This window comes from Eschrichtius robustus, chromosome 10 (genome assembly GCF_028021215.1).
Source record: "Eschrichtius robustus isolate mEscRob2 chromosome 10, mEscRob2.pri, whole genome shotgun sequence".
In the NCBI taxonomy this organism is placed as follows: Eukaryota; Metazoa; Chordata; class Mammalia; order Artiodactyla; family Eschrichtiidae; genus Eschrichtius; species Eschrichtius robustus.
Genome location: NC_090833.1, coordinates 32,192,789 through 32,207,950, shown reverse-complemented (window position 1 = coordinate 32,207,950; position 15,162 = coordinate 32,192,789). Strand labels below are relative to the sequence as shown.

At 35.2% G+C, this 15,162-nt stretch overlaps 1 protein-coding gene across 7 annotated transcripts in view; it reads left to right on the top strand.

The window, feature by feature from the left end:
• Window positions 1-15,162, top strand: part of STX17 (syntaxin 17) — a 101,619-nt gene that overhangs the window by 59,098 nt on the left and 27,359 nt on the right. For all 7 annotated transcript variants that reach the window (XM_068552546.1, XM_068552540.1, XM_068552545.1 and 4 more), the window contains one exon: window positions 11,585-11,810. In XM_068552546.1, coding sequence (XP_068408647.1) covers window positions 11,585-11,810 — 226 coding nt within the window. The remainder of the gene's footprint in view (window positions 1-11,584; window positions 11,811-15,162) is intronic.

Sequence of the window (15,162 nt, the reverse complement as noted above, 5' to 3'; positions counted from 1 at the left end):
AGCCCCACTGTTTGGCCTGGACACACCTACCAACTCCACCATTCTAACGACAGAATGGCACATATTGCTTCTTTAAAGTGACATCCTTCAGATACTTGGTGGCTTTTCGGATATGCATACCCTTAATGGCCTGGGCAGTTTCACGAGTGTTCTTAAAGTGAACATGAAGATTTGAACCTCTTGACTTGCATGATTTTGTGGGCTTTTTTCTGGGTCAAGTGAATAGCGAACCATTTTTAGAGGTCAGCTCCGGCCGCTTACCGGAAAAGTCAATTTTTTTTTTTTTATTATAGTTGATTTACAGTGTCCTGTTAGTTTCAGGTGTACAACACAGTGATTCAGTTTTATACACACACACACACACACACACACACACACACACACATATTCTTTTGCAGATTCTTTTCCCTTATAGGTTATTACAAATCATCACGTATAGTTTCCTGTGCTATACAGTATGTCCTTGTTGGTTGTATAGTTACATATAGTAGTGTGTATATGTTAATCCCATCCTCCTAATTTATCCCCCTGCCCCCCGCCCTTCCCCTTTGGTAACCATAAGTTTGTTTTCTATGTCTGTGGGTCTATTTCTGTTTTGTAAATAAGTTCATTTGTATCTTATTTTTGTTTCAGATTCCACATATAAATGATATCATATGATATTTGTCTTTCTCCAGCTTACTTCACTCATTATGACAATCTCTAGGTCCATCCATGTTGCTGCAAATGGCATTATTTCATTCTTTTTATGACTGAGTAATATTCCATTGTATATATGTACCACATCTTCTTTATCCACTCCTCTGTCGATGGATATTTAGGTTGCTTCCATGTCTTGGCTATTGTAAACAGTGCTGCAAAGAACATTGTGGTGCATGTATCCTTTCAGATCATGTTTTTCTCTGGATATATGCCCAGGAGTGGGATTGCAGGGTCATATGGTAGCTCTATTTTTAGTTTTTTAAGGAACCTCCTACTGTTCTCCATAGTGGCTGTATCAGTTTACATTTCCACCAACATTCCCTTTTCTCCACACCCTCTCCAGCATTTGTTGTTTGTAGACTTTTTGATGATGACCATTCTGACCGGTGTGGGGTGATACCTCATTATAGTTTTGATTTGCATTGCTCTGATGATTAGTGATGTTGAGCATCCTTTCATGTGTCTGTTGGCAGTCTGTATATCTTCTTTGGAGAAATGTCTATTTGGGTTTTCTGCCCATTTTTGGATTGGGTTGTTTTGGTTTTTTTTGATATTGAGCTGCATGAGCTGCTTGTATATTTTGGAGATTAATCCTTTATCAGTTGCTTCGTTTGCAAATATTTTCTCCCATTCTGAGGGTTGTCTTTTCGTTTTGTTTATGGTTTCCTTAGCTGTGCAAAAGCTTTTAAGTTTCATTAGGTCCCATTTCTTTATTTTTGTTTGTATTTGCATCTCTCTAGGAACTGGGTCAAAAAGGATCTTGCTGTGATTTATGTCATAGAGTGTTCTGCCTATCTTTTCCTCTAAGTGTTTTATAGTGTCTGGCCTTACATTTAGGTATTTAATCCATTTTGAGTTTATTTTTGTGTATGGTGTTAGGGAGTGTTCTAATTTCATTCTGTTATGTGTAGCTGTCCAGTTTTCCCAGCACCACTTATTGAAGAGGCTGTCTTTTCTCCGTTGTGTATTCTTGCCTCCTTTATCAAAGATAAGGTGACCATATGTGTGTGGGTTTACCTCTGGGCTTTCTATCCTGTTCCATTGATCTGTATTTCTGTTTTTGTGCCAGTACCATACTGTCTTGATTACTGTATCTTTGTAGTATAGTCTGAAGTCAAGGAGTCTGATTCCTCCAGATCCATTCTTCTTTCTCAAGAATGCTTTGGCTATTCAGGGTCTTTTGTGTTTCCGTACAAGTTGTGAATTTTTTTGTTCTAGTTCTGTGAAAAATGCCAGTGCTAGTTAGATAGGGATTGCATTGAATCTGTAGATTGCTTTGGGTAGTAGAGTCATTTTCACAATGTTGATTCTTCCAATCCAAGAACATGGTATATCTCTCCATCTGTTTGTATCATCTTTAATTTCTTTCATCAGTGTCTTATAGTTTTCTGCATACAGGTCTTTTGTCTCCTTAGGTACGTTTATTCCTAGGTATTTTATTCTTTTTGCTGCAGTGGTAGATGGGAGTGTTTCCTTAATTTCTCTTTCAGAATTCTCATCATTATTGTATAGGAATGCAAGAGATTTCTGTGCATTAATTTTGTATCCTGCTACTTTACCAAATTCACTGATTAGCTCTAGTAGTTTTCTGGTAGCGTCTTTAGGGTTCTCTATGTATAGTATCATGTCATCTGCAAACAGTGACAGTTTTACTTCTTCTTTTCCAATTTGGATTCCTTTTCCTTCTTTTTCTTCTCTAATTGCTGTGGCTAAAACTTCCAAAACTATGTTGAATAATAGTGGTGAGAGTGGGCAACCTTGTCTTGTTCCTGATTTTGGTGGAAATGGTTTCAGTTTTTCACCATTGAGAACGATGTTGACTGTAGGTTTGTCATATATGGCCTTTAATATGTTGAGGTAAGTTCCCTCTATGCCTACTTTCTGGAGGGTTTTTATCATAAATGGGTGTTGAATTTTAATGAAAGCTTTTTCTACATCTATTGAAATGATCATATGGTTTTTCTCCTTCAATTTGTTAATATGGTGTATCGCATTGATTTGCATATATTGAAGAATCCTTGCATTCCTGGGCTAAACCCCACTTGATCATGTTGTATGATCCTTTTAATGTGCTGTTGGATACTGTTTGCTAATATTTTGCTGAGGATTTTTGTATCTATATTTATCAGTGATATTGGTCTGTAGTTTTCTTTTTTTGTGACATCCTTGTCTGGTTTTGGTATCAGGGTGATGGTGGCCTCGTACAATGAGTTTGGGAGTGTTCCTCCCTCTGATATATTTTGGAAGAGTTTGAGAAGGATGGGTGTTACCTCTTCTCTAAATGTTTGATAGAATTCTCCTGTGAATCCATATGGCTTTTGTTTGTTGGAAGATTTTAATCACAGTTTCAATTTCAGTGCTTGTGATTGGTCTGTTTATATTTTCTATTTCTTCCTGGTTCAGTCTTAGAAGGTTGTGCTTTTCTAAGAATGTGTCCATTTCTTCAAGGTTGTCCATTTTATTGGCATATAGTTGCTTGTAGTAATCTCTCATGATCCTTTGTATTTCTGCAGTGTTAGTTGTTACTTCTCCTTTTTCATTTCTAATTCTACTGATTTGAGTCTTTTCCCCTTTTTTCTTGATGAGTCTGGCTAATAGTTTAACAATTTTGTTTATCTTCTCAAAGAACCAGCTTTTATTTTTATTGATCTTTGCTGTCATTTCCTTCATTTCTTTTTCATTTATTTCTGGTCTGATCTTTATGATTTCTTTCCTTCTGCTAACTTCGGGGTTTTTTGTTCTTATTTCTCTAAGTGCGTTAGGTGTAAGGTTAGGTTGTTTATTTGAGATGTTTCTTGTTTCTTGAGGTAGGATTGTATTGCTATAAACTTCGCTTTTAGAACTGCTTTTTCTGCATCCTGTAGATTTTGGGTCATCGTGTTTTCATTGTCATTTGTTTCTAGGTATTTTTTTATTTCCTCTTTGATTTCTTCAGTGATCTCTTGGTTATTTAGTAGTGTACTGTTTAGCCTCCATGTGTTTGTACTTTTTCCAGTTTTTTTCCTGTAATTGATATCTAGTCTCATAGCATTGTGGTCAGAAAAGATACTTGATATGATTTCAATTTTCTTAAATTTACCAAGGCTTGATTTGTGACCCAAGATATCTATCTTGGCGAATGTTCCATGAGCACCTGAGAAGAAAGTGTATTCTGTTATTTTTGGATGGAATGTCCTATAAATATCAATTATGTCCATCTTGTTTAATGTGTCATTTAAAGCTTGTTTTCCCTTATTTATTTTCATTTTGGATGATCTGTCCATTGGTGAAAGTGGGGTGTTAATGTCCCCTACTATGATTGTGTTACTGTCGATTTCCTCTTTTATGGCTGTTAGCATTTGCCTTATGTATTGAGGTTCTCCTATGTTGGGTGCATAAATATTTACAATTGTTATATCTTCTTGGATTGATCCCTTGATCATTATGTAGTGTCCTTCTTTGTCTCTTGTAATAGTGTTTATTTTAAAGTCTATTTTGTCTGATATGAGAATTGCTACTCCAGCTTTCTTTTGATTTCCATTTGCATGGAATATCGTTTTCCATCCCCTCACTTTCAGTCTGTATGTGTCCCTATGTCTGAAGTGGGTCTCTTGTAGACAGCATATATACGGGTCTTGTTTTTGTATCCATTCAGCCAGTCTCTGTCTTTTGGTTGGAGCGTTTAATCCATTTACGATTAAGGTAATTATCGATATGTGTGTTCCTATTACCATTTTCTTAATTGTTTTGGGTTTGTTATTGTAGGTCTTTTCCTTCTCTTGTGTTCCCTGCCTAGAGAAGTTCCTTTAGCATTTGTTGTGAAGCTGGTTTGGTGGTGCTGAATTCTCTTAGCTTTTGCCTGTCTGTAAAGGTTTTAATTTGTCTGTTGAATCTGAATGAGATCCTTGCTGGGTAGATTAATCTTGGTTGTAGGTTTTTCCCTTTCATCACTCTAAATATGTCCTGCCACACCCTTCTGGCTTGCAATTTCTGCTAAAAGATCAGCTGTTAACCTTATGGGGATTCCCTTGTATGTTATTTGTTGCTTTTCCTTGCTGCTTTTAATATTTCTTCTTTGTGTTTAATGTTTGATAGTTTCATCAATATGTGTCTTGGCATGTTTCTCCTTGGATTTATCTTGTATGGGACTCTGCACTTCCTGGACTTGATTGACTATTCCCTTTCCCACATTAGGGCGGTTTTCTAGTATAATCTCTTCAAATATTTCTCAGTCCCTTTCTTTTTCTCTTCTTCTTCTGGGACCCCTATAATTCGAATGTTGGTGCGTTTAATGTTTTCCCAGAGGTCTCTGAGACTGTCCTCAATTCTTTTCATTCTTTTTTCTTTATTTTGTTCTGTGGCAGTTTATTCCACTGTTTTATCTTCCCGGTTACTTATCCGATCTTCTGCCTCAGTTATTCTGCTGTTGATTCCTTCTAGAGAATTTTTAATTTCATTTATTGTGTTGTTCATCATTGTTTGCTGTTTAGTTCTTCTAGGTCCTTTTAAACATTTCTTGTATTTTCTCCATTCTATTTCCAAGATTTTGGATCATCTTTACTCTCATTACTCTGAAATCTTTTTCAGGTAGACTACCTATTTCCTCTTCATTTGTTTGGTCTGGTGGGTTTTTACTTTGCTTCTTCATCTGCTATGTATTTCTCTGTCTTCTCATTTTGGTTTACTTGCTGTGTTTGGGGTTCCTTTTCGCAGGCTGCAGGTTCATAGTTCCTGTTGTTTTTGGTGTCTGCCTCCAGTGGGTAAGGTTGGTTCAGTGGGTTGTGTAGGCTTCCTGGTGGAGGGGCCTGGTGCCTGTGTTCTGGTGGATGAGGCTGGATCTTGTCTTTCTGGTGGGCAGGACCACGTCCAATGGTGTGTTTTGGGTGTCTGTGAACTTATTATGATTTTAGGTAGTCTCTCTGCTAATGGATGGTGTTGTGTTCCTGTCTTGCTAGTTGTTTGGCATGGGGTGTCCAGCACTGGAGCTTGCTGGTTGTTGAGTGGAGCTGAGTCTTAGCGTTGAGACGGAGATCTCTGGGAGAGCTCTCACCGATTGATATTACATGGGGCTGGGAGGTCTCTGGTGGTCCAGTGTCCTCAACTCTGCTCTCCCACCTCAGAGGCTCAGGCCTGACACCCGGCCAGAGTACCAAGACCCTGTCAGCCACACAGCCAGGTACCTGAGGAGTTTCTTGCCTTTTGGGAAGTGTGAGGTCTTCTGCCGGCATTCAGTAGGTGTTCTGTAGGAACTGTTCAACATGTTAGATGTATTTTTGATGTATTTGTGGGGAGTAAGGTGGTCTCCACGTCTTACTCCTCCACCATCCTGACGGTCCTCTCACTTTCTTTTGGATTGATCTCGTAATTTTTATTGATCCAATTGTTCCTCTGTTAGTTTTGGAATTATATAGTCTTTTAATAGAATTTTCTTTTCATACTTTGAATGTATCATCCTTCTGTCTTCTGGCTTTCATTATTACTTTAAGAAGTTAAATTATAATCTTACTGTTTTCTTTGTCTGGTCTTTATTCTGGTCTTCTGGGGGTGATAATGCCTTTTTTTCCCCCTTTGTTCAAGTTTTATTTGGTGTTTTTGTTGTTATGACACTTGGATAGTTGGTTGCATTGCTTATAAGTAAATTTTTCTTTTTACATTATAATGCAGTGTATAGTATTCTGATATGTAGAGTAAACAAAGTAAGGTTCTTTAGAATATTTATGAATGGTACATGTAATTTGGATTTATACATTAAATCACAGGATGTAATTGATTGGAAGGAAAAAAGTTGGACCAGGCATGTTGGGTGAGAGAACCAGATGTTACATAACACGGCAAACATGCATCTTGTTTGAAGGGCAACTGCAGCATGTGTAACATTGGCTGTGGTGCCTCTGAGGTGGTGGATCTATTTTTCAAGAGATCGTATTGTCTTTAGCTCCTTTTGAGCTCCTTTTGAGACATCATTTCTCCGCCTCTTCCTTTTTTCTTTTTTGGCTAAGTGTATTTTTCTCTGTCTATACTTTTCTCAGGATTTGTTGACCTTCTTGAAACGTGGATTGATTTCTTTCCTTAGTTTTGGAAACTCAGTCACTATCTCTCCAAATTTATTTTCTGTCCGTTTCTTCTAGGATTCTAAATATATGTATACTGTACCCTTCTCTAACTGTATCCTCTATGTCTCTTGCCTTCTCTTCTGTATTTTTTTTTTTTTTTTTACTTTCTTTGTTTCTTTTTTGTATAGTTTTACATAGTTTCTTCCTATCTAGTTTCCAGTTTACTAAGTCATTCTTGAGTTGGGTCTAATGTGCAGCTGAACTCATTTATTATTTTCTTTTGCATACTGTTTTTTTAATTTTTTAAAAAATTATATTTTTTATACAATTTTTAAAGATTACTTTCCATTTACAGTTATTACAAAATATTGGCTATATTCCCTGTTTTGCACAGTACATCCTTGTGCCTATCTTACAGCCAGTAGTTTGTGCCTCCTGTTCCCCCATCCCTCCGCTACCATGGTAATCACTAGTTTGTTCTGTATATCTGTGAGTCTACTTCTTTTTTGTTATATTCACTCCTCTGTTTCATTTTTTAGATTCCACATGTAAGTGATGTCATGCAATATTTGTATTTCTCTGTCTGACTTATTTCACTTAGCATAATGCCCTCCAAGTCCATCCATGTTGCTGCAAATGGAAAAATTTCGTTCTTTTTCATGGCTGATTGGTATTGCATTAAGTATGTATACCACACTTTCTTTATTCATTCATCTGTTGATGGACACTTACTTTGGGTCCGTATCTTGGCAGTTGTAAATAACATCGCTATGAACACTGGGTGGGGTGCATGTATCTTTTCAAATTAATGTTTTGGGGTTTCTTTGGATATATATCCAGGAGTGGAATTGCTGGGTCATGTGGTAGTTCTATTTTTATTTTTTTAAGAAACCTCCATACTGTTTTTCACAGTGGCTGTACCAAATTACATTCCCACCAACGGTGTACAAGGATTGTGTACTCTATTTTTAAATGATATTCATTCTTTTCTAAAATCTGTATTTTGCTTTTTATAGTTTCCAGTTATCTCCTGAATTTTCAAGCTTGATACTTATATCTTGGAACAAAATAACCATAGTTTTATAAGTCACATTTGCTAATTCCCCTATTAGATGTCCCCTTTGGATGTTTCAATTGTCTGTTGTTTCTGCTGTTTCTTCATTATGTTGTGTATGTCCTCATGTGCTTGATTGTCTTTGATTGGTGGACATTATATTTGAAAAATTATTTATGGAAGTTATTGATAGCTAGGGATGATGTTATTTTCCTCCAGAGAGGATGTTCATTTGCTTCTAAGCCTCTGGGGTACTAACTTCCAAGATTATACTATTTCAGAGATTAAGATTTATATTAGCTACACAAAAGATAGGAAGCCAAACTGCAGTTCATGCAAGGGCTGATTTATTTCAGGATCACCTGTGCTCCTAGGGTGCAATTCTTTTAAGATTCCAGCCCAAGGCACCATAGTGCTTATCCTTAGCAGGTCCTGGCATTGGATATTTTACCCTGAGATTTGTGAGGCTGTCAAGCACTCTGGTAAGCAGATACCCTCAAGCAAATGTGACCTAAATTCAGGACTCACATCTCTGGATTTCCATCTTTGCCCAATTCTTGGCCTACAAATTTCTCGCTATCTTGTTTGCTTTTTGATGCTTTTGAATTTAGTTTTCTTTTGGTCTGTTTTGTGATTTATGTTGCTTTCAGCTTTTTAAGTAGTCATTGATGGGAGGGTTATTTTGAATTATCCAGCCTGCTATAGCCAGAAGCAGAAACACCTACTTTATATTTTTCACATATTAACTTTAGAGAGACTCTGTAGCTATATAGTAGCTGTCCAATATAGTAGCCCTTAGCCACATATAATTGTTGAACACTTAAAATGTGGCTAGTTTGAATTGAGATGTGCTGTGAATGTAATACATATGCCAAATTTCTAAGACTGACTACAAATAAAAGCATGTAAAATATTTCATTAATAATTTTCATATTGATTACATGTTGAAATGATAATGTTTTGGATGCATTGGGTTAAATAAAATATATTAAAACTAATTCACCTCTTCCTTTTTACTTTTTTAATGTGACTGTTAGAAAATTTAAAATTACATAGTGTATGGCTTGCATTTATGGTTTGTATTGTATTTCTTTTGGATAGTATAGCTATATAGTAAAGTTGTTGAGAACACATGCTCTGTAGCCTGAATTTGATTCCTGGCTTTACTTTTTACTAGAAGTGTAATCCTGGGATATTTTCTTAATTTGCTTTTAATTTTCTCTTCTGTAGAATGAGAATAACAGTAATATCTATTTCAAAAATAAATTGTGAAGGTAAAACAAGATAAAGAAGGTAAAGCACTTAGCATAATGGACAACTTACAGTAGTGTTGATACAAATTTAGCCATTATTTGTGTTTTTGTTATTATAGTATCAGATTTTATAGTTAAATGGGTATTTTCTTTCTCTCCCTTAACATTTTTCCCTTCACCCATAGTAATAAAGAGTTCTTAAAGCTAGACACCATAATTTGACTGGAGATGTAACATATGTACAGATTCTATAAGAGGGGAAGAATATGTCAAAGGCAAATGCTCATTAGCTGCAGAAACTTCTTAATGCTTCTCCAAAGTAACATCACCTAAAATACCTCTATGAATTATGTAGCAAGTACATAACCAAGTTATAACTGTAGTCCAGAAAGGAATCACACAGCCAAGAGATGGTGTGTAGGAGACAGTATTTTTCCAGGACTTGAGAACTGGACTGTAGTCCTAATTCTGCCACTGTGTTCAGCTGGACTCTAGTTTTCATATTGTAAAATTGTGAAGTTGAATTGAATGATCACATAAGCCCCTTAGGGTTCCATGAATTTTACATCTAAAATGCTTACGTATCACATATTTTTAATCCACAGTCCAATTATCTTTACGTTTTCCAGCTCACATGAGGATGGTAAGAGTGGACATAAAGTTAAGTGAAGTATAGAGTCATGATAGGATAGAGGTACAACTTTTTGATTCACCCACAAAATCTTACAAGATGCTTTCGGTGGTAGCTAAACTATTTTTTTTTTTCAGAATTAGCTTTAATTTTAGTAGAATACAATAGATACTTTAGATTGTATTAAGGTACCGTATAGCTAGGAATTATGCTTATAGTTTAATAGAAAGGTTGCTGGACTTGTAAGAATACCTGGGTTTTAACCTGAGCTTTGCTGCTAGATAATTAAGTAAATCCTGAACACATTTTGTTTTGATTTCTCTATGTGTAATAATGTGGAATGTAATAATATGGACCATATCACCTCACTCAAAGTAGGCCCTTGAAAAATTTAAGAAATCAATACTTTTTGTTCTGTCTACTGTACAGGATTTGCATTAGTGTCTGTGAAAGTACATTAGGGGAAAAGAATTTAAAATATTATATGACTGAGATCTATAATTTTAAAATAAGCATTATAGATCATTCTTACAAGTTCTGTTTAATTGTAAAAGAAGAATTGGTTTTTATGTTTTTCAAATTCTAGACCATTGAAAAAGATGAAAAGCTCCCCAGTTTATTTTATGAAACTATCACAAACTTAAACCTGTTAGAATAAGTTTAAACCTAGTGAAGATAGTATAGACACACACACTGTTCATGTATGCATCCATGCACACACACACACACACACACACACATATACACACATTCACATACACAGTTGTACTAAAATTCCAAATAAAATATTAGCAAATTGAATCCCACAGTGTATTAAAAAATTGTATATATTGACCAGGGAGGGTCTATCTCATAAATATTAAAATGGCTCTGTACCATGAAATTTGCCCATGATTTATTATATCAACACATTAGAGAAAAATTTATAAATTATGCCAATAGGTGATTTTTAATAGCGGAGAAAATCATTACATAAAAATCCAGCAACTTCAGAGAGCAGTTCAAAGTAAAACACCAATGAGATAAAATGTAGTACTGGCAGTATATGGGGAAATGGGAGCTCAAACTTTAGTGGTAGTGTGAGTTGTTAAGCCTCTTGGGGAAGAACTGATAATAGCTATTGAAATAAAAATACATATTATCCTTTGAGTGAGTACTCTAACTTTGGGGAATCATTCCTACAAAATGTAGTATAATAGTATATGCTAGAACACTAACATATACTGTTACCATATATTAGGATTTATAGTCTAGTACATTTGTTTCATAGTTTGTAATAACTAAAAACTGGAAACAACATGAATGACTTTAATCACTGGAGGAGTGATCGAATAAATTATATCACTACTATGGAATATGGTACAATCATTGACCAGGAGGGATATCCATTATGATATTGTTAAGTTGGGGTGTGGAAGTTTGTCAATTGTAGATTATTGTGCATAATGTAATTCGTTTTTTATAAAAAGAAAGGCTGTATGTGCTTATGTTTGTATGAGCAATAAGTATGTGAAAGGACTGAGTTAAGAGAAGTGGTAGGATTGGTGAAGTGGGGAAAACTAACACAACATTGTTAATCAACTATACTCCAATATAAAATAAAAAGTCATTAAGTCTTTCTTGATGTGTTTCTGCAGTGTTTCATTTATTATGAAGAGCATTTGTTACCTTTGTAATAATCACATTTAATGAAGGAAAAAATGGTAAATAAATTCAGAGTATGAGGATGTGAGTTCTAAAGAAGCTGGATTTGGCCAGAGACGTGAAAAAACAGAAAAGTATTAATCCATACTGTCTGTTGTAGAGAATACTTCTGATTTCCATTGAAAGCCATTATCACAAATTACCTCTGAAAATAAAGATATTTTATATTAAGAGATGGTGGCTTTAATGATTTTTTTTTCTTTTACAGCAACTCCGCTCCAATATCCGAGAAATGGAGAAGCTTTGTTTGAAAGTCCAAAAAGATGACCTTGGACTTCTGAGGAGAATGATAGATCCTGTTAAAGAAGAAGCATCAGCAGCAACAGCAGAATTTCTTCAACTCCATCTGGAATCTGTAGAAGAACTTAAGAAACAATTTAATGATGAAGAAACTTTATTACAGCCTTCTTTGACCAGATCCATGACTGTTGGTGGTAATGTACTAAGTCTTATTCTTGATCATAGTATAGTAATGCAGTTATTTAAGTTTACCTCCTTGTATTGATATTGCAGATTATATATAAATTTCCAGGGATCACCTCCTAGTCCAGTATGCTGAATTCTTGGACCCTGAGTGTACTTGGAAATGCATATCCTAAAAGTTTTACAGGGTAAAAAAATTGAGGCTATGCTGTGTAGTGAGGAACTTAAAGGCTTCAAGTACCTATTTGTGCATATATTAAAAATAAATTTTAAAATATTTCCTAAGGAGAATGTCATCCTTGTCTGCAGAGTGCTCCTCCCTCATCTCCAGGTGCAGGGGTGGCCTAGGCAGGCATGCCTCTTTTTTAGGCATTCTGGTTTTCAGAGGGCATGTTAGATCTATCTCCCAGAAAAGTCTGCATTGGGGGTCATGCCATTAACTTTTATGAAGTGATACTCTAAGAAAGAGGCCAATGAAACTTGTCATGATAACTCTTGTAAGGATGTAATTGATAATTGTTGATTGCATTGTATAATGTCTGTGTAAGGAACCCTGAAAAAAATTCTTGGTTTAATAGGTAGTAGTACTTCAAAACAATTAATCTTTTTTATTCTTCTGGGTATTGAATGGCATAACTAATAAGATTTCTCTACTTGAATTGTTTACTAGGATACTTAAATCTAAATTTTTTAATTGCCAAAAGCCAAAATTTTGAACTTTCCTGGCTTTGTTTTATAATTGCTGCCCTTGTATTTCCATTTTTGTTTTAGAGTTTCTCTTTTTAATTTATGCCATCTTGTTACAGTTTATATATGTTCTAAGCCACCTTAAAACTTTATGGAAAAGATGCGGTATAAATAAATTACAAATTAGAATACAATCTGAGAGATGTTACAGCTGACCCGTTTTCCTCTTTTTATTTACCTAGGAGTTGGGAGGCTCCTATATCACTCCCTGTCTCCAAAGCCAGATTATTTTTAACGCTGTATTTTCAGTGCTAATGATCCAGTTTTACAGGGAAATTTTTTTTAAAAATAAAAGAAACATTTAGGCCACCATCCAGAGTTTCTGGGTAATCTTGCTTTTATTGCCTCCTTAGTACCTAAGCACATAATACATAGTACTTGGCACATAGTGGACCATTAATAAATGTTTTAGAAATATGAATGAATAAACATCTTTTTAGAGACAATTTTATAACTTCAGATGTGGTCTAATCACTTCACTCTGTTGATAACCACTACCTAACAACACTGCCTAAAGTGTTGTTCTGGGGAGAAGGAGATGTTAGCACTCAACCTTGGTGGAAGAGTGTTTGGGAAGAATGCTTTTTGATAGTTTGTAGTTACTGTTTACATCATCTTGTTCATATGTAATTATCACCTCCATAATGATGCAGCTGAATGCTGTTCTTACCATGTAGTGCAAACCTATACTTTATGTTTGTGTATAGAGAAACTGGGCCTTATAAGTTCCATGAGATTAAGGAGTCATCTTATCTACCAGACATTGTGACAGTTGTGATGACAGTAATAACACTGATAATGTTGGATTTTCTGGAAAGAGTCACTGGCATCAGTCTCTTCTGCTATTTAGTTTTGAATTGCTATCACCAGCAATTCCCTAGCAAACAAAAATTTTGAGTTCTATTTAAGTATTCTAGCTTTAATTTGCATTTTAGTATTGCATTGTTTGTGTTTCTACCAGTAGGATTGTTCGGGCTCAACAAATTTGGGTTTATATGTCATCAGAGGAAGTGGGTGATTATTAGAAAAAGGCAGTTTACCCAGTTTGCTGGCAATTAACTTTCTCTGTAGGGAGCTGACTGGTGTTAAAAAAAAATGTTGGCAAAATTTGAGGAATCATGTGTACGGAGGAAGTGAAGAAGATTGGGGCAGAGCCAGAGGATGAGGGAGAAGAAATAGGTGAAATTTGTTTTCCAACTCTGTTGGTTCTCAAACTTCTCAATTCATGGAATACCAAATTAGCTAAAGAACTAATCACTTGCCACTGAGAGAAACTACAAAATTAAATCTCTGCATCTAGTGCTGATTTAATTGAAACAGTCATTCTATTTATAAAATCAGATACCTAAATTATACCTAAAACAGTGTGTATAGTTTCAAATTCTGAACTGTCTGCTGGTCAGATTGTGCTTTGACTTTGAATCCATTGCCAGCATTAAGCAGTTAAAATTAACTGTCTCACCCAATGCCTGAGTATTTCACCAAATGTGAAGTTTCTACTAGGTTGTGTTAAATCCATAAATATTATTAACAAGTAATTGAGAGGGTGGGAAAGAAGAAGAATAACGGAAAGAGAGCAACTAATACATAAGACGTTAATAGTGGGGTAAGAACTGGGTTTGCTCCATGTGTGGTCTTCTTCTAGCTGTAGACTCTTTTCTGTCATTCTACATGTTTTTATCCTGTGCTGTTTTTTTCTTATTTTTGCTTTAGGTACTCATAATAGTAATGACAGCCTATACAGAAAATATGTGTTTGATTTGCACAGAAATTAAGTGCCTTAAAATACTTTTTCCTTTAAAAATTCAATCTGATTATAAATAAATTGGTTGGAGACATCAACAGAGATTCAGAAGCAATGTTGCCACATTTCCAGGACTGAGATCAAAATACAAAAATAGTTTTTCATTTACAGATAGAAATAACAAGTAGAATAGAATGTTTTATGTTCTCTGGAGAATGAAAGAAGCTTATTAAGTTTAGGGGGAAGCTGTGATGATTTTGCTGTTTCTTTTGTCCAGATTCCTAGAGTTCCTAAAGCAAATCTTCTCTGCCAATCTTGCTTGATCTGAGAAACTCCCTTCTTTCTCTCTTGTGTGTCTAGTTCATTTTTAGCATATTGCCTCCCACCGAGAGAAGTGATGAGCCTACACATTTGTTTTGTATTTAGAAAGGTGTATCAAGGCATACAGAGCAAACCAGTGCTTCTCTCTATCTTTGTCTTTCTTACTCCCCATCCAGCACACACACTTCATCAGTGCAATAGAAACAGAATCTTGTTACATTTTAAACAAATATTCACAAAAGGAAAGAATCCAACCTTAGAACTTCTGGGAACTTCAGACCAGCATATTGAATTTAATGAAATATTAGATTTTATCACAGGTATATATATACACTTGTATTGAACAGTTTTGTAAATCATGTAGATGCTTTTGTATATTATTCAGAAGGTGTGTTTTGTATTGGTTTTAATATTCTTAAAAATTCTCCTCTGCAGCTTAGTTAAGCCATGATTTAGAAGTCATCTTATTTCGATGGGTAGGTTTATGTAGATGATCAGTAAAATAATGTCACTATGTTAAAGCTGTTAGAACATGAAAGAATTCAGGAAAT